Source organism: Coregonus clupeaformis, chromosome 8 (genome assembly GCF_020615455.1).
Source record: "Coregonus clupeaformis isolate EN_2021a chromosome 8, ASM2061545v1, whole genome shotgun sequence".
NCBI lineage: Eukaryota > Metazoa > Chordata > Actinopteri > Salmoniformes > Salmonidae > Coregonus > Coregonus clupeaformis.
In genome coordinates, this window is record NC_059199.1 from 30,212,144 (window position 1) to 30,238,073 (window position 25,930).

Sequence of the window (25,930 nt, forward strand, 5' to 3'; positions counted from 1 at the left end):
GATTTGATAGATTTTCACTGTCCAACATCCCTTTGTCAACCTTCAACTTCTCTTACCACAGCCACAATCTCGCACAGTATGAGGTCAATACTAATCTGACACAGGATCAGCTAACAGTGTAATACATCCACTCCACACTAGAGTATGTTATGCTAACCTCTGCCACAAGGTGTCAGTATAGTCAAGGCCTAGAGGCAAACAGGGAAATGCACTCTATATGTAAACGTGTTCTTTATTCACCTGACTCGTTAAAGGGGCAACCGACAGTTAAAACAATAACAAAGCATACTGTTTCAGGAAAAAGCTGAGGGATGGGGCTGGAGAAATGTGACCACTCTCAAATTCATAGACAGGCTACGGATGCAAGGACTGACCATCCATGATATCAAAAGTATAGTTTTAACCATGTCTTGAGGCTATACAGTGTTTGTGAACACTTACTTTGTTTACAAACATTGGAGTGAAACAAGCTTGTATTTTGGGTTCTGATGTGGTACGACAGTTTAGATAAGCTCATGAGGCATTTATAAGTTATATTCTTCAAGAATACATGGGTACATACAATTAATTTTGTCCAAACATGGATGTAGCAACTGCAGATTGCCCCTTTAAGTCACAGGTTATAAGACGTTTCACCAATTGTTAGGTTAGTGTAACGCAACTCATATGAATCTGAAAGATTCCAGTTCCTGCTGTCTCTAGCTGTGGTGTTGGTGATCTGTTACATAGGATGTAGTGCACTGTACTGGCACATCTATACAGGCCATGAGAGACCTCAACGATGTACCGTGTAAAGTAGAATAGATACTTTATTTTCCAGACTTTTTCTTTATTTCTGTCTGATATTATGCCTCCAAGACCTAGTCTCGGAAATTCCAGACCTAGAAACATGGTTAATGTGGGAGGCAACCCGTCTGCCTAAAGCGACTATCAAAGACCCAAACATGTTGCCCACTGTACAACTGAACTATCAAGCTGAAACCTTGTCTAGCGTATTCTACTGGGTGTCAGCCCTGTCAAGGCAGATGGCAAATCAACCTTTACCTAAAACAATTACAGTAGACTAGCCTACAAAGTTTTTTAGGGTTTGGGGTGAATATCTTTTGAAATAATGCATGCATTTTTTTTCCTATAAATTTGTCTTAGAAATTGGAAAGCTATAGTAATTCCTACTTTTCGAGCAATACATTGTATTTAGAGTTTCTTAATGGTTGAATTGCTAAACGTACAGCAATAGTAGCCTCTATGAGCGGATATGATGACTTGTCATACATTGTTTGGCTATTTGAAATAACTAGACACGATCCTTTAGTCAATTTGTTCATTCTCAGTGGTACTAATAGTTGGTAGTATGTCAAAATAGAGTGTGGTATGTCAATGGGTATAAATCCATTCAAAAAGGCGGGTTTTCTGATGTTGACACCTTTACTGGGTGTGTACCCTTAAGGGAGTGAGTGTACTCATTCAGTTCGTTAAAGCGACAGGTAGCCCGCATTATTCTCTGTCGCAAGAAGGGTTCCAGATATCTGGAATGGATTTGTTTAATTTGAGGTCGCTTGTCATTTTGCTGTCAGCTGTTGGTAAGATTAATGAATATATTCATTATTGTTAGGTCTACATTTAATAGTGAATACAAAATAGTTTGAGATGTGTTGGCTGGGTTTGTTTTTGTAGCTGCATCTGGAGGTGCATTGACGTTGTACTAGTAGAATGCCCTTTTCAGGCCAATAATAGGCTACCATAACAAACATTATTTATAGCTGTTCGCTAGTCCATTGCATATAGCTTGCTTCTGTCTTGATGTCTATCACACACTTGTATATTGAAGTGAACACCTGCATTCAAACCGGTTTCTCTCAGGTTGCTGCAAGGGGCAGAGCGCACTGCCACCGGGCCCCTTGGAGGGAGTACAGGGAAAGAACATCACGTTCGAAACCATTATCATCCCCACAGATGTGGGCGACTTTATCACAGTATCTTGGAATTTCAACGGACTTGTACCTGTTGTCACTTATGCGCCCAAAGGAGAAACATTTGGCGTTGGTTACGCAGGAAGAGTCTCACTGAATTCATCCACTGGCGTATTGAAGCTGGGACCATTGACTGCAAAAGATAGCGGGGACTATGCAGTGACTTTGGTCACTAGTGCTGCAGTACAGCGCACAGGTACAACGTCGCTCAGAGTTCTAGGTGAGTACAGAAAGTCGTTGATTGCACGTATGCGTAAAACGTTAATTGAATGCGTAAATGACCCGAAGTACCCTACACATTTTGGCATATGTTTGCCAAAATCAACTTTATTGTTATTTACAACCAACTGTTTTCGTCTATTCTATTAATTCCCAAGTAGGCCCTACCTGGATGATAGGTATGCCCCTCTGCACAAATACCTTTTGATGTATAATTGCCTAACAAAGATTATAGGCTCAGGGTCTTATATCCATCTTTAGGGCGTGGCCCTATAGCTTGGAAAAGGAACCTTCTAACCTACTACCACGCTCCAGCTAGCAATATGGGATAGAGTGATGTCACCAGCATGCTACATTTAAGCAATAAGGCCAGAGGGGGTGTGCTATATGGCCAATATACCACGGCTAAGGACTGTTCTTATGCACGACTCAATGCAGAATGCCTGGACACAGCCCTTAGCCGTGGGATATTGGCCATATACAACAAACCCCCGAGGTGCCTTATTACTATTATTAACTGGTTACCAATGTGATTAGAGTAGTAAAAATAAATGTTTTGTCATACCCATTGTATAGGGTCTGACATACCATGGCTGTCAGCCAATCAGCACTCAGGGCTCGAACCGCCCAGTTTATAATTTACATTTTAGTCATTTAGCAAACGCTCTTATCCAGAGCGACTTACAGGAGCAATTCGAGTTAAGTGCTTTGCTCAAGGGCACATCAACAGATTTTTCACCCTAGTGAGCTCGGGGATTCGAATCAGCAACCTTTCAGTTATTGGCCCAACACTCTTAACCGCTAGGCTAACTGCTACAGAGCTAGGCCTATCTTTAGCAGTGTGTGGGTGCGTGGGTGCGTGGGTGCGTGGGTGCGTGGTGTCACAAGGCATTTCCTGGATTGATGCTTATCCATGCCAGGATCACAAATGAGTTTTGCCATATCTCAGCTAGACACATATACTATGTGACGCAATTTCTCTTTGTGGGCTATGTCAAATTAAATGGGCAATCAGTACATTTTTTGGACTCATATATTAATGATATGTACCATTGATTCTTGAAGAATACAACTTAGTTTAACTGTTGTTCCCCATCAGAATCGAAAATATAAGCTTGTTGTACTACAATGTTTGTAAACAAAGTAAATGTCAAACACTATATACGCACAAAACGTTGTTAAAATTATAGCCCTTGCATCCATAGCTCTGTCTATGAATTTGAGAGTGGTTACATTTCTCCAGCCCCATCCCTCAGCTTTTTACCAAAACAGGGCTGGGGGAATGCTTTGTTATTGATTGCCGCTTTAAGTAATTTGCTTTCTTTTTACATTGCTTAAAAATACAGAGCTTCGTAATGGTATACAGTGAGGGAAAAAAGTATTTGATCCCCTGCTGATTTTGTACGTTTGCCCACTGACAAAGACATGATCAGTCTATAATGTTAATGGTAGGTTTATTTGAACAGTGAGAGACCGAATAACAACAAAAAAATCCAGAAAAACGGATGTCAAAAATGTTATAAATTGATTTGCATTTTAATGAGGGAAATAAGTATTTGACCCCTCTGCAAAACATGACTTAGTACTTGGTGGCAAAACCCTTGTTGGCAATCACAGAGGTCAGATGTTTCTTGTAGTTGGCCACCAGGTTTGCACACATCTCAGGCGGGATTTTGTCCCACTCCTCTTTGCAGATCTTCTCCAAGTCATTAAGGTTTCGAGGCTGACGTTTGGCAACTCGAACCTTCAGCTCCCTCCACAGATTTTCTATGGGATTAAGGTCTGGAGACTGGCTAGGCCACTCCAGGACCTTAATGTGCTTCTTCTTGAGCCACTCCTTTGTTGCCTTGGCCGTGTGTTTTGGGTCATTGTCATGCTGGAATACCCATCCACGACCCATTTTCAATGCCCTGGCTGAGGGAAGGAGGTTCTCACCCAAGATTTGACGGTACACGGCCCCGTCCATCGTCCCTTTGATGCGGTGAAGTTGTCCTGTCCCCTTAGCAGAAAAACACCCCCAAAGCATAATGTTTACACCTCCATGTTTGACGGTGGGGATGGTGTTCTTGGGGTCATAGGCAGCATTCCTCCTCCTCCAAACACGGCGAGTTGAGTTGATGCCAAAGAGCTCCATTTTGGTCTCATCTGACCACAACACTTTCACCCAGTTCTCCTCTGAATCATTCAGATGTTCATTGGCAAACTTCAGACGGGCCTGTATATGTGCTTTCTTGAGCAGGGGGACCTTGCGGGCGCTGCAGGATTTCAGTCCTTCACGGCGTAGTGTGTTACCAATTGTTTTCTTGGTGACTATGGTCCCAGCTGCCTTGAGATCATTGACAAGATCCTCCCGTGTAGTTCTGGGCTGATTCCTCACCGTTCTCATGATCATTGCAACTCCACGAGGTGAGATCTTGCATGGAGCCCCAGGCCGAGGGGAGATTGACAGTTATTTTGTGTTTCTTCCATTTGCGAATAATCACACCAACTGTTGTCACCTTCTCACCAAGCTGCTTGGCGATGGTCTTGTAGCCCATTCCAGCCTTGTGTAGGTCTACAATCTAGTCCCTGACATCCTTGGAGAGCTCTTTGTCTTGGCCATGGTGGAGAGTTTGGAATCCATTGATTGATTGCTTCTGTGGACAGGTGTCTTTTATACAGGTAACAAGCTGAGATTAGGAGCACTCCCTTTAAGAGTGTGCTCCTAATCTCAGCTCGTTAACTGTATAAAAGACACCTGTCCACAGAAGCAATCAATCAATCAGATTCCAAACTCTCCACCATGGCCAAGACCACAGAGCTCTCCAAGGATGTCAGGGACAAGATTGTAGAAAGAAAATCTTTCTACAATCTCTCAACCAGAAATCTTTCTTATTGAGAGGGGGTCAAATACTTATTTCCCTCTAAACTCATTAAAATGCACATCAATTTATAACATTTTTGACATGCGTTTTTCTGGATTTTTTTGTTGTTATTCTGTCTCTCACTGTTCAAATAAACCTACCATTAAAATTATAGACTGATCATTTCTTTGTCAGTGGGCAAACGTACAAAATCAGCAGGGGATCAAATACTTTTTTCCCTCACTGTACCATAAACTACAGTTGGAGAAATCTATGGGAAAGCTATGCTGCTTTAAAAGTTGATAATCTTGTATACCCAGTTTTGAGGTAAAGCCTTTCAAAGTTTTTCACAGTTGTTAGAGAGCTGTTCTTTGTTTACGCCCATTCAGCATTGTTCACACCCTCTTAAGCCTTAGCCCCACCAATCTCTTTAAAGCTGCACTATTTCCTGGTTGCTCAAATTCTAATAGTTTGCCTAATTTCAGTTTATGTGACAAAACAAGCATGTATAACGTAGAGAATCATTGTACTATCTAAATTGCTGCAAAATATGTTTTCCATAACCAAAAATATTTCATTTTCAGCTGTTTGAAGCTGGTGTACAAAACTGAATATAAAAGATGCAAAAACTAAACTTAACGGGAAGATAGAAATAGCGCACATAGAACAGATCTACTGCTTCATAGACTTGCTTTCAATGAGGATGACAAATCTATAACTCACATTTCTATGTGAATTTGGTCAGGTCGCCCAAAAAGTTACATATTGCAGCATTAAGGATTCACATAGGGGACAGGTGTCCGTCTACAGACGGTTGGCTGACAACGTCACAAAAATGAAGTTGTGATTCTGAACGGTCAGATAGCTAGCAACAATGACAAGAAGCTGCCATGTGGGGAATCGTAGGTGGCTCATTTCAGATAGTTTTATCTTGTTCTTGATACCATGTGTTGTTTAGAGTTTTTCTTTACTGATTTCATGTCAATCCTAATATGGAAAAAATGTGCTACCTAGCTAACCAACAACTGAAACAATGTATATGAGAGACACCAAGTGTTCATTGTGCAAATGTAATTATGTTTTCAATAAACATTTGTAAACTAAATATAGTTTACATGTTGTCAACAATCTAAGCCAGCCCCATCTGTTTTGCTCCATAGTTGGACACGCGTTGGTTTTGTTGCAGCCTGTGACATGGCAGACCAATCAGAACTCATCCGTTTGCATGTCCAGCTCCTCCATTATTTCAACCAATCATGGCTAGTAGGAAGGTTCCTATCTTTTTCTGTGCTTGTGATTTAACATTTTTATTAGTAGTTACACTTCGCACACTGGTTTGTTATTATGGCACATGAAACTTCACATGTTTCAATAAGGCATAAAAATGTAAAAATAAGCATTTTGATGCAAAAATGTTTGTTTTTTACTTTGAAATGCCTCTCCTGTAAAGTAGTAACGTCCGTCATCCGCCCCCGTTCACGTGCTGCGCCACATATTCAAAGCTTGAAGGATGAGTCAGAACTAGGTAACTAGGGAAAAATGTCTTTCAGGTTATGGCAAAGTGTAAAACCACTAAAAGGTCATATACCATTTTATCAGGTCAGATTAGAATGACCCCTGTGTATTTTTGGTCTGTTAAACTGCAGTTTAGTCTATAACATCACAGCCATTGAATGAGCACTTGTCCGGTTCACAACATATTCAGAAAGTCTTTGCTGACAACCTGTTGTTTACTATTCAGGAGTTTAATGCTTTCACCTCATCCACCCATTCACCCTCCTCTACCTCCGCCCTCCCCTCTTCAGAACCGGTCTCCGTCGTGACCATCACGTCCAACCTGAACGAAGCGGTCGAGTTCAACAGCACTGTGGTCTTGACCTGTTCGGCCAAAGGCTCCTTCCTCATGTACAAGTGGCTCAACGGCACCGCCCCGCTGGTCGCCGACGGGAAGCATGTGACCTTGAGTGCAAACTCCACAGTGCTGACCGTGGCTGGAGTGTTCAGGAAGGATCTGGTCGGACCCATCTACTGCACGGCCTTCAACAAACTAGAGAGCGACAACAGTGCCCCCTTCAACCTCACTGTCACCTGTAAGTACATATGTTCTTATAGCCTGGTCTGACATCTGTTTGTGATGTCTCGCCTACTCCTATGGTCATTGTTAGAAAGACAGCACAAACAGATCTGGGACCAGGCTAATATTCTTATCCATTGATTCCACTCACGTCTCTGCCAGGCTATCTGAAAGGTTCAGGTAGAGTTTAGTTTAGAGTCTTAGGAGGCTTTGTGTGACATGGGACACTCCCTGTAGGGGTTTCTACACCCAAACTCCTCTTCTGTTTATGCCATGCCTGTGGTCTGATGGTTATGCTGAAATCACACCAACATTCCTAGCTTCAGTTTGATCAACACTTAGATATGATATTGAGCAGTAGATCAATTATTTTGTGTGCTGGCTTTAGAATAAGTCATGCCAGCCATTTTCTATATTGTAACAGTGAGCGGCTGCAGCCATCCAGCTCAGGCTGGTACAATGCAGGCAACAGGAAAATGCAGTTCAGATAAGATCCACATTTCGTCATAGCCCCTCTGAATAGAACACCTGGGAGGGGATAGACCTCTCGAGGCTTGTTTTCGTTAAGATTTCAATGAACTGCTACATTTTGGTTTGCAGCCTTAGGCCTACATTAAAAACAGCTGAACCTAACTATTTTCCAATATATTTGCAGATGGGCCAGAAAACATCGCCATGACAGTCACCCCCACCGCTGAGGTCCAAAAGCAGGGTTCCAACATTACATTGACCTGCTCAGCCCAGTCTAGCCCTGCGGCTGTGCTTCAGTGGATCCACAATGGAGTCCCGCTCAATGTGATTGGCCCCAAGCTGGTACTGGCCAACGTTGTCGAGGCACAGAGTGGAAACTACTCCTGCATGGCCAGCAACGCCAAAACCTTGCGATACCTGGAATCCACCACATCCAAGTTCACTGTAGTAGGTGAGTAGGAGAGGAACCACAAGAGCCAATGAGAAATCAAGGTTTTATACATGGATAGGAAGGGTGCTTTAGTGAATACAAAAGGGAGTCATGTACAGTATACTGGTAGAGAGACCTAGAGGCAAATAGTGCTCTAATGGAAAGCAAAATAGTGAAACTGGTTGTTGCATTCAATTAAGCTACAGGATTCTAGAGGTTCTTGAAGTAACATGTTTTTTAGATGTTACACTCATTAAATTTTTTGGGACGTATAGACTGACGTGTTCTTGTTGAACTGTTGTACTAATTGCAAGTTATTACCCTTTCTACATGTAATGGTGAATATTGCCTGGAAAAGGTTTGTTACAGCCAATTAAACACTTTTATAATATAATATTATAATAATAATATGCCATTTAGCAGACGCTTTTATCCAAAGCGACTTACAGTCATGCGTGCATAAATTTTTTTTGTGTGTATGGGTGGTCCCGGGGATCGAACCCACTATCTTGGCGTTACAAGCGCCGTGCTCTACCAGCTGAGCTACAGAACAGTTTTAACACAGTTTCTTTATCTGTAAGATAAAGAATTTGCCGTTAGACCTACAGCCCTGTCTCAAAGAGATTGCATCATCCTTATTAAGGTGATACCATGAACAGACAGATTGAAACCTGTTTCCTGGCTTGGCGCCCCGAAGGCATAACACCGAACACTGAATGGATTTCATATGATTTTGAAGCATGCAGTACAAGTTTCAAGCCCAGTGACCTCGTATCATGGCAACTTTGTATGTTCACTCATAGGTTTTTAAAGCTTGTGAAATATGTGCTGCATGCCATACAGTACAAAGAGTGCATGGCCCTTGTGTGTACTGAAACTGTTTACAACGGGAGACAGACAGTCTACCATTTTGTGAGTGACTAAAACCTGCTTAGTTGGGGGATGGTCTTTCAAAATGCCAGGAGTCCTTGAGTCGGGTGTTGTTTTATAGAAGAGAGCTGGGGGATGGGGTGGTGATTGTTGCCCATTTAGCAGTCCTTTCAGTTATTCTATGAATGTTCCCCTGTACTTGGTAAACAGTATTGAATTTAAGTCCAATTATTCCATCATGAATCATAGAGTTACACATTTTACTTTTAATGACTGACTAAAGCTGAGGAAATAGGAATATGCCCCCGAAAATGTTTGCCATCAAGCCTGACACGACAATAATTGGCCAAAGTATTGGTTAGGCAGTTGTGAGTCGCCATTGAGGGCCATTCACTTTGTGTTTAAAATATATTATCTTGGCATTCGTTTTCCAACACTCATTAGTCTGGAAAGGAGATATCAAGATTAACAAGACAGTGGTTTCACATGTTGTCCAAAACAAAAAGGCAAGCTTGGCCTTAGTCCTGCTTAAAAGTGGTCTAGCATGACAGTGAGCATGTTAATTGCATTTTCTATTAATGTAGGTAATTTGGTTTTGCTTGGTTGACAAGTTTTTGGTACATCGGCGCATTCAAAGACTCATTGTAAAATAATAACTTTTTATTTGATGTCACATTTTACGGAAACATGGCCTGATATAAGCTGGACAGTGATGTAGTACAGTGGGGGAAAAAAGTATTTAGTCAGCCACCAATTGTGCAAGTTCTCCCACTTAAAAAGATGAGAGAGGCCTGTAATTTTCATCATAGGTACACGTCAACTATGACAGACAAAATGAGAATTTTTTTTTTTTTTATCATTGTCATGCTGAAAGACCCAGCCACGTTTCATCTTCAATGCCCTTGCTGATGGAAGGAGGTTTTCACTCAAAATCTCACGATACATGGCCCCATTCATTCTTTCCTTTACACGGATCAGTCGTCCTGGTCCCTTTGCAGAAAAACAGCCCCAAAGCATGATGTTTCCACCCCCATGCTTCACAGTAGGTATGGTGTTCTTTGGATGCAACTCAGCATTCTTTGTCCTCCAAACAAGACGAGTTGAGTTTTTACCCAAAAGTTCTATTTTGGTTTCATCTGACCATATGACATTCTCCCAATCCTCTTCTGGATCATCCAAATGCACTCTAGTAAACTTCAGACGGGCCTGGACATGTACTGGCTTAAGCAGGGGGACACGTCTGGCACTGCAGGATTTGAGTCCCTGGCGGCGTAGTGTGTTACTGATGGTAGGCTTTGTTACTTTGGTCCCAGCTCTCTGCAGGTCATTCACTAGGTCCCCCCGTGTGGTTCTGGGATTTTTGCTCACCGTTCTTGTGATCATTTTGACCCCACAGGGTGAGATCTTGCGTGGAGCCCCAGATCGAGGGAGATTATCAGTGGTCTTGTATGTCTTCCATTTCCTAATAATTGCTCCCACAGTTGATTTCTTCAAACCAAGCTGCTTACCTATTGCAGATTCAGTCTTCCCAGCCTGGTGCAGGTCTACAATTTTGTTTCTGGTGTCCTTTGACAGCTCTTTGGTCTTGGCCATAGTGGAGTTTGGAGTGTGACTGTTTGAGGTTGTGGACAGGTGTCTTTTATACTGATAACAAGTTCAAACAGGTGCCATTAATACAGGTAACGAGTGGAGGACAGAGGAGCCTCTTAAAGAAGAAGTTACAGGTCTGTGAGAGCCAGAAATCTTGCTTGTTTGTAGGTGACCAAATACTTATTTTCCACCATAATTTGCAAATAAATTCATTAAAAATCCTACAATGTGATTTTCTGGATTTTTTCTCCTCAATTTGTCTGTCATAGTTGACGTGTACCTATGATGAAAATTACAGGCCTCTCTCATCTTTTTATGTGGGAGAACTTGCACAATTGGTGGCTGACTAAATACTTTTTTTCCCCACTGTAGCTATCCACTGGGCACAGACGTCAATTCAACGTCTATTCCACGTTGGTTCAACGTAATTTCATTGAAATTACGTGGAAACAACGTTGATTCAACCAGTGTGTGACCAGTGGTTAGATGTAATGTCATTAAGGTATAATGAAAGTACAATGTCTTCTAATTTAGTAGGCATCGTCCAATCCATCCAACTGAAATCGAATGAATAGTTAATTAAGCTTCATATGGTGTTTATGTTCTAAATATTTTGTGGTTATAGTACTCTGAAATCTGGTAGTTGTAAGTGAAACAAGCTGCCTTTCAGAGTGTTATCATCTGGATCTGTGTAAACCCTAACTCCATTTGTCCTCTGTGTTTGTAGAGGCCATATCCGGCACTAAGATCACAGGCCCCAATGGAACGCTTGTCGCAGGTAACAGCACGGCCAACCTGAGCTGCCAGGCAACCGCCGGCACTGCCGACACCCGAGTGTGGCTGAAGAATGGTGTGGCACTGTCTCCTAGCAACAGGGTCATGGTCTCGGCAGACAAGAGCTCGGTCACGATAAAGCCAGTGCAGAAGGAAGACAGTGGGGAGTACCAATGCAAGCTGACGAATGCTGTGAACACAGACTCTGCCAGCCTCAAGATAGTGGTCAACTGTGAGTATAGGCCTCCTGACCTCTTCACTGACCATTAGCACCAATCGCAACCCTGACCCATCAAGGTTGAACAAGTTAACGTTATATTCTACTGTTTACTTTGTTCATAATGTTACAGTATCCAAAAAGAAAAGCTTTGTATTTTACCCAAATCCATGATAAACTGCCTGTATGCTACTGTGTAGTATTATTTAGGTCAGAATGGCCAAATCCAGGTGAATTACAGGTATAAAGCTTAAAGAAAGGAAAAGCTAAAATTCTCCTTTCCATGTCACAGTTGGTCCTGAGACTGTGTCTGTGAAGGGGGAAAGTGTCGTAAAGGTGAAAGAACCTGTCACGCTGAAGTGTGCCGCAGTCTCTCTCCCTGCTGCCACCTACATCTGGAAATTCAATGGGACGCTGACCGGTGTGACGACAGCCGAGTACATAATTGAAGCCGCTGTGTACAAGGACAATGGAATTTACACCTGTGAAGCCAGCAACACCGTCACCGGGCTGAGCACTGCCGTTGCCCACAAGCTGTTCGTCAAAGGTTTGCTTGTGGAGGCTATACGAGTATTCTACCATTTGGCACCATGGTTCATAGGATGTCTTCTCACCCTAACTGTTGTAGGGATCTTCTACTTATAAAAACTGTCCACGTCAATCTCATATGAAGCTGTTGCAGTACTTTGAGATGTTCTGATGATAAATTATTGATTGTTCTTGTGCTTCCGCAGAGGAGGGAACACCGGATGATGGTCTGACAGGTGGGCAGATCGCTGGGATCGTCATCGGCGTGCTTATCGCCCTAGTGCTCATCATCGTAGTAGTCAGATACATGAGAAAGAAAAAAACACCGTGAGTTTTCTTGGTTTTACTTTTGATCCACTTATGCAATTCTATGGAAGCCAGTATGGTTCCATTTGCAGACACAGCGGGTGTGTGTAATGATACACGATATGTCATCGTCTCTAAATGCCCTTCCTGTGAATCTCCAGTCCTCGCTTCATTTCTCTCATTCTTTGGCATCCTAGAACTTGTACGCCCGGTTGTTACCAAGTACAGTGTCTTTACTCAATTCATAGCATCCAAACTCTCTGCACTTCCAAAGCCCTGTTTCAGCAAACTCTTTGTAGCTTTTCATGTGCATCAACACAGATAAATGTACTGATTGTATTGGACATAGAGCAAAGAACACAGTTCAGTTAAAGCAGACACTGGCTGACATGCCTCGTACATTCCAGCATTTGGCAATCGAAATCAATAAAAAACACCCCTTTTGAGTCATGGAAGTTCTGAACAAACCAGAAAGGGAGAAATATACCACAGGTTTCCTTGCTCATGATTTTGCATCAAAACCCTTTTTCTCATTGGAACTCCAGCTTGTTGTAGTACACGGTCATGTTTTCATTCCCCCCTAATAAGAGTGTTGTCAGGCAGAGCAGTAGTGCTGAGCGATTCGTGCTTTTTGTTCGGTTTCGGTTCAATTATTAAAAAATAATCACTGTTTTCGATTATGTTTTTAAACATTAAATGCACTATGCATTATGTGAGTTGAATGCTGTAACAACACAGAATAAAACAATTAATAAAAGTCCCATGATGGTAGTGACTGCCCATTACTGCTTATCACTTATTAACCATCACATTACTTTACTTTAATAAAATATTTCAGTTGTTGTGTATATTACATTTGTTTTTTTGATGACTTTATTATTTCATTCCAAGTCATCATCTCATCTCTATAGAGCTACTGCCTATGCTGTCTGACAAAATCCCTATTTTAGTAGATCTTCAAAGTAAATAAGGCATACTTTTATGACTGCTGAATACAAACTATCAATCACTTAGATCATGTATTTTCAGGTACAGATACGTCGCAATGGATTATGGCCATTGTAGTTAATTACCACGTTTGCTGCCCTAAACTATGTAGAATTTTGTCCTGTTGGAAACTACAATTCCTTACTACATCGCACAGTTCGGCTTGATCTGATTGATCTCTTGAGAAACTACACAATGTGCGCATTGAGCTCACAGAAAAAAATAGAAGGAGATGGAATTTAAATAATTGAACCGATATTGGTCAATTAGTTGTTTAAAAACCGAAAAATAACCAACATTTCAGTTAATCGCTCAGCACTACAGAGCAGACAAAAAAGTAACCTGACGTGACAGAGGTCACTGGAGGTCAAGCTTACCTGGAGAGCATGGTCTACCACCACCGCTCCAAGGCTCAGAGTTTGTCTCCCTGCTCCTCATTGTCATCATCTGCCAACCTTGAAATGGATGTTTGAGGATATTGTTCCTTGACGGCGTTCGCACTCCTGGATGTCTTAGACAGGAAAATGTTTGTCTCCATTGACAAAAAATGTCAGGTTTGGATCAATGGCAGGCAATTTTTGTAAGGTTGTCAGTGGAAAAACAGGAAAAACAGTGGGGGAAAAAAGTATTTAGTCAGCCACCAATTGTGCAAGTTCTCCCACTTAAAAAGATGAGAGAGGCCTGTAATTTTCATCATAGGTACACGTCAACTATGACAGACAAAATGAGGGAAAAAAATCCAGAAAATCACATTGTAGGATTTTTTATGAATTTATTTGCAAATTATGGTGGAAAATAAGTATTTGGTCAATAACAAAAGTTACTCAATACTTTGTTATATACCCTTTGTTGGCAATGACACAGGTCAAACGTTTTCTGTAAGCTGGGCAACACAGACTTTTCTATGGGGTTGAGATCTGGAGACTGGCTAGGCCACTCCAGGACCTTGAAATGCTTCTTACGAAGCCACTCCTTCGTTGCCCGGGCGGTGTGTTTGGGATCATTGTCATGTTGAAAGACCCAGCCACGTTTCATCTTCAATGCCCTTGCTGATGGAAGGAGGTTTTCACTCAAAATCTCACGATACATGGCCCCATTCATTCTTTCCTTTACACGGATCAGTCGTCCTGGTCCCTTTGCAGAAAAACAGCCCCAAAGCATGATGTTTCCACCCCCATGCTTCACAGTAGGTATAGTGTTCTTTGGATGCAACTCAGCATTCTTTGTCCTCCAAGCACTCTAGCAATCTTCAGACGGGCCTGGACATGTACTGGCTTAAGCAGGGGGACACGTCTGGCACTGCAGGATTTGAGTCCCTGGCGGCGTAGTGTGTTACTGATGGTAGGCTTTGTTACTTTGGTCCCAGCTCTCTGCAGGTCATTCACTAGGTCCCCCTGTGTGGTTCTGGGATTTTTGCTCACCGTTCTTGTGATCATTTTGACCCCACGGGGTGAGATCTTGCGTGGAGCCCCAGATCGAGGGAGATTATCAGTGGTCTTGTATGTTTTCCATTTCCTAATAATTGCTCCCACAGTTGATTTCTTCAAACCAAGCTGCTTACCTATTGCAGATTCAGTCTTCCCAGCCTGGTGCAGGTCTACAATTTTGTTTCTGGTGTCCTTTGACAGCTCTTTGGTCTTGGCCATAGTGGAGTTTGGAGTGTGACTGTTTGAAGTTGTGAACAGGTGTCTTTTATACTGATAACAAGTTCAAACAGGTGCCATTAATACAGGTAACGAGTGGAGGACAGAGGAGCCTCTTTAAGAAGAAGTTACAGGTCTGTGAGAGCCAGAAATCTTGCTTGTTTGTAGGTGACCAAATACTTATTTTCCACCATAATTTGCAAATAAATTCATTAAAAATCCTACAATGTGATTTTCTGGAGAAAAAAAATCTCAATTTGTCTGTCATAGTTGACAAGTACCTATGATGAAAATTACAGGCCTCTCTCATCTTTTAAGTGGGAGAACTTGCTCAATTGGTGGCTGACTAAATACTTTTTTCCCCCACTGTATATAAGTGAAGTTGAACTATTATATTGCTCACTTAATTTTTCACATTTACCTTGCAGATTTCCAGAGCGTGCCTGCAAATACATTCCTTGAAATAGTTGTTGTTTCATTAGTAGCATTAAGTACATCAGCTTGTGTTTGTGGCAGTAGAAAAGAAAGAATAGAGGTGTATGTAAAGGTTAAAAACAAGGAAAGGGAAATAAAGCTACATGGATTTCTGATGCAAATGTGAGCCCAACCGCCTTCATCCAGACAGGAAGATAAGCCTCCAGATAACCAACCAGCATAGCAAGCATTTTTATCCTCTTGCTCTGTTTCACCAAAAGTGCAGACTTCCTACCGGAGAACTAACAAGCTGACACAAAGCAAAAGATAAAAAAGCAAGAGATAAAAAAAGTTTGCCATGTTGACAGCCAGTGAACAAGGGGAATGCAGTATGTTGTTGAAAGCAGATACCTGGTTGGTTAGGTTTAGACCACCTTGTGTGCACAACTGGGTTCACACACAGCTGCACACTTGTTTAATTGGGAGAGGAACTGGCGGGTGCAAAGACCCAAACACAGATACTGTTTCCTGATTAGTGTGATTTGTGACTGGCAAGTGGGTGCACAGTAGGCCCCTATGTAAAATGAGGATTAGCGATTACAGGTGCCAATAGTGTAGGTTTCTGGTAAAGGTCACTGTCTTTATAGTGAGCAGAGTTTTTTCTACCGGTAGAGGATATAGATGTCTGTCTCAGGTTTTTCAATTTGCTTAACTATGTTCTCATATACGTTACTGGACACTTTTTCAAAGTATCCAAGACTGATTTAAGCAACTAAGATATGATTCTGTTGATATTGGCTAGAGCAATACCATGACAACATGTATACAGTAGATACGTGTTATAGGTCACAGATAAACCACTTCCAAAGATGTGTGTGTGTTTATCCTGGCTCTCTCTATTCATTCTGCCCGGCCTTGTCAGCCTGGATCAACGCTGTGGGTTTCAGTATTTTGAAAACAGTCGGCCCACATTCCAACACTCTCTAGCCTCACACTCAGGAGCGGAAGATTCCATCTCAACAGTGGGGTCCGCCTCTTTTCGCTCCTCTCTGAATCCCCTTTAAGATAACAAGCTGTCGGGGCCTGGTGCCCTCGAGCAGTGGAACGGACCCTTCCAGCTGAACTTAAGCCCCTCTCCTCATTTCTGATGGACTAGAGAGGTGGACATAGATGGAGTCAGTGGAACAATGATTAGATAAGGGAAAGCTATGCTCCTCTTCATCGTCGTCAATGGGAAATTCCTCCTTCCCAGGGTAGTCACTGGGGATAGGCTGAGTTGAGAGTATGGTTGGAATGTCACCGTCGTGTCTGCACAGGTCTCTCTCTCTCTCTCTTTCAGTCCATCTCCCTCTTCTTCTCGCCTCATCTGTCTTTTGCTGTCTGTCACTCTTTCTAACATTCATACTCTACATTCCCCTCTTCCACTTGGTTCCCTCTTTATGTCATAGTGGCAGGTAAGCGAGGACAGTTTCTTCCATACGGTTTCTCCTGAGGGCCATTCCTCACGGACATATTCATATTTTGTGAAGACATGCCGTAATTCAGCCATAGTACTTGTACACGGGCACACCTGCAGGATCAAAGTGAAAACTGCCAAGTACTCGTAGTTGATATTGTAGTTATTGAGTCATCCTCTTCCTGTGTTGTCTACTGTTCTTATCAATGGCTCAAAACAAGGTTAAATGTTCAGATGCTTTCTGAGATGAGATCCCAGCATTAAAAAGGTTACAGTATCTACCAACACTGCTCGTGTTCGTCAGGGCATTAGGATCTGTTCATTAACCCTTCACACTCGTGGGAATTGGCCTATATGGATAGAGTGAAATAGAAATGTTTCTTACAGAAGGAATATGAAAAGCATAACCATGGTAGCAATTAAAATGAAATAGTTTGGAGAGTATGGGAAAATTATTCAACTAAAGGTGAGGACAAGACAGTTAATCTGACACAAGATTGAATCCAAACATTACACTGTTGATTTTATGTGCGTTTTACATTAACTGTACTTTTCACCACATTTGTTGTTAACGAAATCCAAAAATACTCTGGATACATTCAGTAACATGATAAGAATATTATTGGGAAAAATTTGGTGTAGGTGCAACATAAGACAAAAAATGAAAATTGTTTGAGTGAAAGGTCTAACTGGTGTCTCCAAGTGGCCACACACCTCTCCAAAGTGTGCACAGTTCCTAAGTAATTTCAATGCACTTTTATGACTCAAAGAAGTCTTCAACGATACTGCCCTACCAATCAAAAGAGCAGTAACTGCTCATAGAGTGAAACTGAGAAGAATGACTTCAAAGTTGTTTTATTGTCCAGCCAAATTAATTGTTGGCAGATCATTGGAGATGTGGTTATCTGTTGTCTTACTATGAGGTAATTTTTTATTAATATTGTACCCTGACATGACCTTTGACCCTAGACTGCAATTACTCCCTTCTTGCTTGGTACACCCACTGGAATATGTTTCCATTACGATTGTTATTTTACACAAACTTGTGTTAATATAATTATTTGTATTTATGTTGTGGCTGTCAGTGTCATATAGTTTGATACTTGTATCAGCAAAGAACAATACATAATATCAAGGTCAACCATTGACACTGCAGCCCAAAGCTCAGTGAAACAAGGTAAAAGGCAGTAACTGATGTGAGTGATGGCAGTTACTGTAAACATGACCCCCATTTTCTCCATAACACAGCGGAGGCAGGATATGATATTTGTCCACGAGATAAAGCATGTATTTAATGTATAACAAATGTCAATAACTCATTGTTGACCAAATGTGCAGTTACTGCTCTTTTGCTTGGTAAGGCAGTATAAGGTGCTATTTTGAACACTCCTAGCTGTGCTGTTGAGGAACAAGAGTAAACAGACTTGTAGTTGTTTTGTTTGGAACACAGCCCTGCATCCCCGCCATCACACAATTACTGTTGTTGTTTACACATTCCAAAAACAGTCCATTATAAATCACAATCTGGTCAGGTGGTGTGACGAGTACTGAGTATACGAAGAGGCAGGATGCAGACGCAGGAATAAACAAGGTCAAGGTTTACTAAACAATTAGAAAGAGAATTAACAAAGATAGAGTAAACGATCACACACAACATCATCCAGAACAGTCCAGGGCGGTGATGATGAGGTGCAGGTGCGCTGGAGGTGATTAGGGTGCGTTGGGTTTCCATTCCGGTGTTGCCGAGATGGCTCAGACCGGTGGCTCAGTAACCGGCGAATCAGAGCGCCAGAGGGGAGCAACGGGAGGAGATGTGAAAGGTGGGCATCATTTGAAAGCGTGTTCTATTGCCAACATGGCTAGCTAAGTTACAAAATACAATTTTACAGTGTTAGGCTTTCACAAGAAAATTCAGAGAAGCAGTTCGTAATTTTGGTAGGCATAGAATAGAGCCACGAGTGCATTCAGATGCGTGTTCCCCGCCAAATTTCTTCAAAATACGACAAACATAGGCCCATTCTGTTCAGAACAACCCAGGGTATGACGCCATGTCATCTCGTAACTGTACATTAAGCATTGTGATCATGAACGTTGACGATGTACACTGAGTATAGAAAACATTAAGAAAGGCCTCCCGAGCGGGCAGCGGTCTAAGGCACTGAATCGCAGTGCCTGAGGCGTCACTACAGACCTGGATTCGATCCCAGGCTGTGTCACAACCATCCGTGACCAGGAGTCCCATAGGGCAGCGTACAATTGGTCCAGCGTCATCCGGGTTAGAGAAGGGTTTGGCCGGGGGGGCTTTACTTGGCTCATCGTGCTCTAGCGACTCCTTGTGGCGGGCCGGGTGAATGGGCAAGACAAAATATTTAAGTGCCTTTGAACGGGGTATGGTAGTAGGTGCCAGGCACACCGGTTTGTGTCAAGAACTGCAACGCTGCTGGGTTTTTCACGCTCAACAGTTTCCCATCTGTATTAAGAGTGGTCCACCACCCAAAGGACATCCAGCCAACTTGACAAAACTGTGGAAAGCATTGAAGTCAACATGGGTCAGCATCCCTGTAGAACGATTTGACACCTTGTAGAGTCCATGCCCTGACGAATTGAGGCTGTTCTGAGGGCTAAAGCGGGGTTGCAACTCAATATCAGGAAGGTGTTCCTAATGTTTGGTACACTCAGTGTCTATTACATGAGTTTTATGATTTGGAAATGTGAAGTATGAAAAAAAAAAAAAAAGAATGTCGCTCTGGATAAGAGCGTCTGCTAAATGACTAAAATGTAAATGTAAAATGTAAGTGCACATTTGGACTCACAGGTGTTTGGATTGCTTGTATGACATCAAAGCGGTATTTATTATAATCCTCGACATCTCATCTTTCAAAATACATAGAGTCCTCTTTATTTAGAACATTTCCCTCACTCAGACAATAAAACATTTGAAAAAGTTGCCCAATTAGCAGGAGGGATGGGGGAAACATTTTGTCGCTCGTGGTGCTCAAGTTCAGAACCTCTGTCAGTCAAAACCAATACTGCGCAGTGAAGCGACCTTGAGCTCTGATGTCATGTACACAGTTTATTAGGTACACCACCCAGTTCACAAAAATGGTTTGCTTCTACAGACAGTGAGTCACGTGGCCGTGGCTTGCTATATAAAGCAGGCAGACAGGCATCGAGGCATTCATTTACTGTTCGATAGAACGTTAGCATGGGCAAAACTAGTGACCTAAGCGACTTTGAGCGTGGTATGATCATCAGTGCCAGGCGGACCGGATCCAGTATCTCAGAAACGGCCGCCCTGCTGGGCTTTTCACGCACGATAGTGTCTAGGGTTTACCGAGAATGGTGCGACAAACAAAAACCATCCAGTCAGCGGCAGTCCTGTGGGCGAAAACAGCTCATTGAATCATGCAAGCTAACAGGAGGGCCACAAACAAAAATAACGGTGCAGTACAACAGTAGTGTGTAGAACGGCATCTTGGAATGCACAACTTGTCGATCCTTGTCACAGATAGGCTATTGCAGCAGACGACCACTACGGGTTCCACTCCTATCAGCTAAAAACGGTTCCAGTGGGCACGTGATCACCAACATTGGACAATTGAGGAGTGGAAAAACATTGCCTGGTCCGATAAATCCCGGTTCCTGTTGCGTCATGCTGATGGCAGAGTCAGGATTTGGCGTAAGCAGCATGAGTCCATGGCCCCATCCTGCCTGGTGTCAACGGTACAGGCTGGTGGCGGTGGTGTGGGGAATGTTTTCCTGGCCCACGTTAGGTCCCTTACATTTATTTTACATTTTAGTCATTTAGCAGACGCTCTTATCCAGAGCGACTTACAGTTAGTGAGTGCATACATTTTCATACTGGCCCCCGTGGGAATCGAACCCACAACCCTGGCGTTGCAAGCGCCATGCTCTACCAACTGAGCTACACAGGGCCCTTGATACCAATTGAGCAACGTTTCCATGCCCCAAAGAATTCAGGCTGTTCTGGAGGCAAAGGGGGTTCCGACCCGGTACTAGATGGGTGTACCTAATAAACTGTCCACTGTGTGTATAGCATGTTACTGTACAGCCACTGCGTTCCAATTTAGGCGCTTATCAGTGTCCAAATCTGCCATTTTCAACCCATATACAGAGTACAAGTGTATAGAGATACCTATGGGCATTCCATCAAAGAAATGAGGAGACACAATTCCTTTGAAATGATAGCTGCCTGCTTTATATGTGTTGCTGTCATGTGGGTATATGACCTAAAATCAAATCATTCAGGATGTCAAAGCAAAGTTATCATCCCCACAACAGTGAGGCGTCTTGTTTCCTCAAATCCCTTCAAGGTGAGGTCATCATTCCACTAATCGCCACCATTTTCTTTACGTTCTGTTTCAGGATCGAGTCACCATACTAGAAGAGTGCCCCGAGGAAAGCTGGTAAGCCGCTATTTGATAATTCCATATTATCCTCAAGCTGTTTGCGTTCCCTTGTCAGGCGACGCAAGCTAGCATTATCCTCTTTTGTAACAGCAATTATCAAGGCTGTCTCCAGAGCCTGGGACAAACATATCCTTGTTGATGACATTCTTATTGCATTGCGTTTGAGGTTATAGCTACCATTCTATGGTGCCACTCCCTATCACACAAGTCTGACCTGAAAGGCCTCTGCCTTTTCAGATAAGAATGTTGACTTTATACGTAGGGAGTGAGTACCAAGCCTGGCACCAAGTCCGAGTCTGGCATAACTACAGTAAATCTGTGTGTCCGTCTTTTGTCTGAATGAAGTAAGGTCCTCATTTGTGCTATTAGCATTTTGGGAGTTGAAATAGAACAAAAGCCAGTAGATACTGTATAGTCTAACTATTGCCAATGTTCACCTAAAAGGTGAAAAACGTTCAGATGAGGGATGATGAAAAAAAGTAATTTAACTTCAGAAGTTATTTGTTATTACAGTGTTCTTAGTGGGAAACTATAAGTCATGTGACCCCTTTCTTCTTCCCCACAGGAGCCATCAGCCCAAATAATCAGCCAATTATTCCCCTCAAGACCCATTTACATTTGAGTCATTTAGCAGACGCTCTTATCCAGAGCGACTTGCCGTTAGTGAGTGCATACATTTTCATACTGGCCCCCGTGGAAATCGAACCCACAAGCCTGGCGTTGCAAACGCCATGCTCTACCAACTGAGCTACACAGGACCTCCATCTCTGCAGTCGGGAAGACCAATCAGGTGGAAACCTCCCCCAGGTCGGTCCAGCCATACAAACTTTTCATCACAAAGCCCACATAACCACAGGGGTCACAACATCCCTCCCTAACTCTCACACATCAGAGGAGCTGGTCATCTCCTTTGAAAATGGTGGTGTGTCTGGGACTCTGGGTCCTTGTGCTTGGATTGGACACATCTATCCCATCTAACATCTATCTGTCTGTATGGACTTATTTTCCTTCACACACCTTCCCTCCTCTCCATCCAGGCCACTGGCTAAGGTAAACAGCTTCTAACACTCCCTGGGATGCTGACTCTTCCTCCTTCGCAAAACAGAGGAATGTCATCACTTACATCAATTTCTCCACATATTCCTTAAGAAATGAAACACATAGACTTGAGCGATGGTGATGCCCTGTCCGTCACGAGTTATCCTTTCAGCTTTGAGAAACTGGAGGAGGATTTAGTGGTGCAATACATTGGAGTCCCACAGGGAATGTAGAGGATTGTAGGGCTTAGTCACTTGGTCACTCCTCACTGATCACAACATCAAGGCGAATGGGCAAATATCGTCTTCAACTTTCAAACACCTGATGGACACAGGTTCGTAAATCTGACGTTACCACAGCCGGGTCTCTGCTTGATCCCAAGGATAGCTCTTTTTATTTGTATTTTTTTGTTTACCTCTGCAAGATCTGCTTGTAAGAGCTTCATGTCAAAACACCAACGACAAGATCCAACACGCAGCAAATGTTAGGGGGAGAAAAAAAAGGTATAAATATTTTTGTGGGCAAAGACATTCTTTGGTTTTGGAGGGAAAATGTGTGTGAGTCAGGGTTGTACTACTGAGTTTCGTTATTTGCTGTATTCCACTTTTCAAATGGATCTATCGTTGAAATTTGAATATTGTTTGTATTATTTTGGCTTTTGTAGTATAAACCAAAAAAATACAAAAAGTATGTTTTTAGGACCATGAATTAACAAGTGCCATTTTATGTTAACTGTAACACAACCCCTTTTTACCTGCTTCTTAGCTTTGTGAGAATTTACGTCCTTGTTTTTAGTCAGTAGTATTTATGTTTTTGAAACCTCAGATGAATACATTGAGCTGATGATGTGATAATGAGTAGTTTGCTGTCAAACAATGAGTTGTTTGACAGCACACACAGGTTAAATTAGAACACACAGTACTATGGGTTGAGTTCTTTATCTGTTGAGTTTTCTCCCGCACTTTAATGTCGATGGGGGGTTTTGCGTGGCATGAACAGTACAGGGCAGTTACTCTTGTAGGCCTGGTAATGTTAATGCCACTTGGCCGTGGAAGGGGTTTACTCTTGTGGTTTGACCTACTCTGTTAAACCATGCAATTCTATACAGCATTGGTCTATTCAAACAGAAAGACAGACACATAAAGACAGATACACAGACAACAGAACTTGAACACAGTAACCAAATAGATACATCGGTCAAAATTGGTCTAACCACTGCATTTTATATTGTCATATGGCTCATTAGTTGTCAAAGAGATCTAAATAAGAAACTTGATTCACTGAGGATGAATGACATTGTCGCGTTTTTGTCTAGTTGGTCTAATTCTTGAAGATGAAATTAACAACTTTACCTGAACTGTTTTTTACTGTATCTGAGCATTTTTATTAAAGGGATAGACCAGCTCAAATGAAAAATGGCACATCAATAAACTGCTCCCTTTGTAAATATGATTTACTTGATGTAAATGTGAACTGTAATGAACATTTTTAGGCTCGACATTCTGTCATCTATTTGGGGTTTCTTGCTCAATCTTAATTTGAATATTTCAAATGTCATAAACTTTCTCAGGTTGTTTACAAAAAGGCGTATTATTCTTTAACTACTGAACTGCCTATATTCATTAATCATTTTCTCTTTGTATAGACACACCTCTGATGTTTGTTTTATTTATTATTCTGTTGCTACTGCCATTTGCCTTTGTTACAGTCTGGTTTATTTTCAAATTGAACTTGACTTCCTGTGTCTAGCTAGCCAACCCCAGTCTCTGTATTTCACTGTTCTCTCGCTCTCTCTCTCTCTCTCTCTCTCCCTCCACGCTCCCTCTCTCCCTCTCTCTCTCTCTCTCTCGCTCTATCTCCCCGCTCTCCCCCCTCTCTCTCTCTCCTATTTGTTCCTGGGATTTGGAATGACAGAACATAAAGGCAGACCAACGGTTCATTTTTTAAATCCTATGTGTTGACTCTTTACTGGTGAGAGGATTTCTGTCTTGCTGCAGTTGGTGTGTGTGTGTGTGTGTGTGTGTGTGTGTGTGTGTGTGTGTGTGTGTGTGCGTGTGTGTGTGTGTGTGTGTGTGTGTATGCAATAGTGTTCTCCTCTCCTGCCCCACCAGTCTCCCTGTTTCTTCACAGGTATACCTCAGAAAGAAAGAAAGAAAGAAAGAAAGAATGTAAAGACCGGCTTAAACAACACAGAGACAAAGAAACCCTGCGGTGGCAGGTTGTGTGCTCAGGGTGGGAAACCGACACCCTGAGCACAGGGGTGGGTTATTTAAAGCATCCATATTTTATCCGAACCATAATGGACTGGATTTGAAACCACACATTTACATTTGAACTGGATTTGATCCTCTTGTAAACACATTCATATAAAATGAGCTAACCTGTCTAAATAAGGTAGTCTACTGTTGAGTACAATTAGAAGGAGAATACGAATGCGCGGGTGAACAAACACTACAAGGTGCAGGAGGTGCTTGGTAGTGACCAGGCTATCAAGTTCATTTTCCTTGAGTCAACAATGGCTTTTTTTTTTTTTTTTTACTGTTGGTCTGGTTGGGTGTTAAAACAATGGTACAATTGTGTAACACTGTACTTGAATTTAAAAGAAAACTCAATAAAATGTACGTGTACAAAAATATCCCTGGATCCCTTTTATGTCTTATAAGATTTCAACACATCTAGGATCTCAAGCTTTTTGTTGTCAGTGTTTTAGGTTTCTTGGGTCACAAGTGTTCTGCTTGTCAAACAACAGTGTGTAGTAAGGCATGAAATCAAATCTTCTGAATGTAGAATGTTTTTGAGCAATTATCTTGAAAATTAAAGTCAAGAGGAGTTTGTATAATTTTTTAATAACTTAATTGTAACATATAACATTGAGTTTTGGTTGAAATGTACTTTCAATAACACTGTCACTGTCAGGAAGGTGTGCCTGCATAGGACATATTAGCTCATAAATAAGTATTCTTGGCAGATCAAGTGAGTGTGTGTCTCACCTGTGAACAGTGTAGGCTAAAGAATAGGCCGCAGTCACAAATGAGGACTTTCAGGTTTTGCTCATTATGCTATTGGGACAGAGAGCTCTTGTCTGAGGCAGCCTTGAGAAAGAAAATGGGAGGTTTCGGTACTGTGACTGTAACTCACCAACCTGACTTTCTGCAGATCAGGGCTGTCATTACCCTGCCCTGTAATCATGCTCAGACCGGCCAACGTGTGTCTCAGTTGTTTTTGCAGTAGGCACATTAAAATGGCAGTAACCTGAGTCCACATGTATGCAACTTCACATTGTTCCTTGTGAAAATGTTCTCCTTTTTTCTTTTTACAAAGTAGCTTTCAAGTTTGCTTGTTTGTGTGCTTGTTTTCATTGACCAAAGAATTGAGAAAAAGTGAGGAAATCAGTTTTGAACTAAATGTAATGTTATATGTGGAAATAACTTGTGTGGTCAATGATATTTTGTGATGGAATATGTGAGTCATCATGACCTTTAGCATGAGAGCATCAGCTGTTCCGGATGACTATGTGATCACGCTCTCCATAGCTGATATGAGTAAGACATTCACAAGGCTGCAGGGCCAGACGGATTACCAGGACGCGTACTCCGAGCATGTGCTGACCAACTGGCAAGTGTCTTCATTGACATTTTCAACATGTCCCTGACTGAGTCTGTAATACCAA

The 25,930-nt window shown here is 42.2% G+C and overlaps 1 protein-coding gene across 1 annotated transcript; it reads left to right on the plus strand.

Annotated features, from left to right (window-relative positions):
- Positions 1-1,475: 1,475 nt before the first annotated feature.
- On the plus strand, positions 1,476-21,907 carry LOC121571556 (carcinoembryonic antigen-related cell adhesion molecule 1). The gene is made up of 9 exons (XM_041883082.2): positions 1,476-1,580; positions 1,861-2,190; positions 6,838-7,122; positions 7,762-8,028; positions 11,195-11,473; positions 11,751-12,005; positions 12,193-12,313; positions 21,179-21,219; positions 21,788-21,907. The coding sequence occupies exons 1-8, from the start codon at positions 1,532-1,534 to the stop codon at positions 21,195-21,197; spliced, it is 1,605 nt and encodes a 534-aa protein (XP_041739016.1). The 5' UTR covers positions 1,476-1,531; the 3' UTR covers positions 21,198-21,219; positions 21,788-21,907.
- Positions 21,908-25,930: the final 4,023 nt, after the last annotated feature.

Bases quoted from the DNA above. Each gene is read 5' to 3' on its own strand.
- LOC121571556 (XM_041883082.2), top strand. From the start codon at position 1,532: ATGGATTTGTTTAATTTGAGGTCGCTTGTCATTTTGCTGTCAGCTGTT. The intron at 11,474-11,750 runs GTGAGTATAGGC...TCCATGTCACAG, and splicing joins CCTCAAGATAGTGGTCAACT to TTGGTCCTGAGACTGTGTCT. The intron at 12,006-12,192 runs GTTTGCTTGTGG...GTGCTTCCGCAG, and splicing joins CCACAAGCTGTTCGTCAAAG to AGGAGGGAACACCGGATGAT.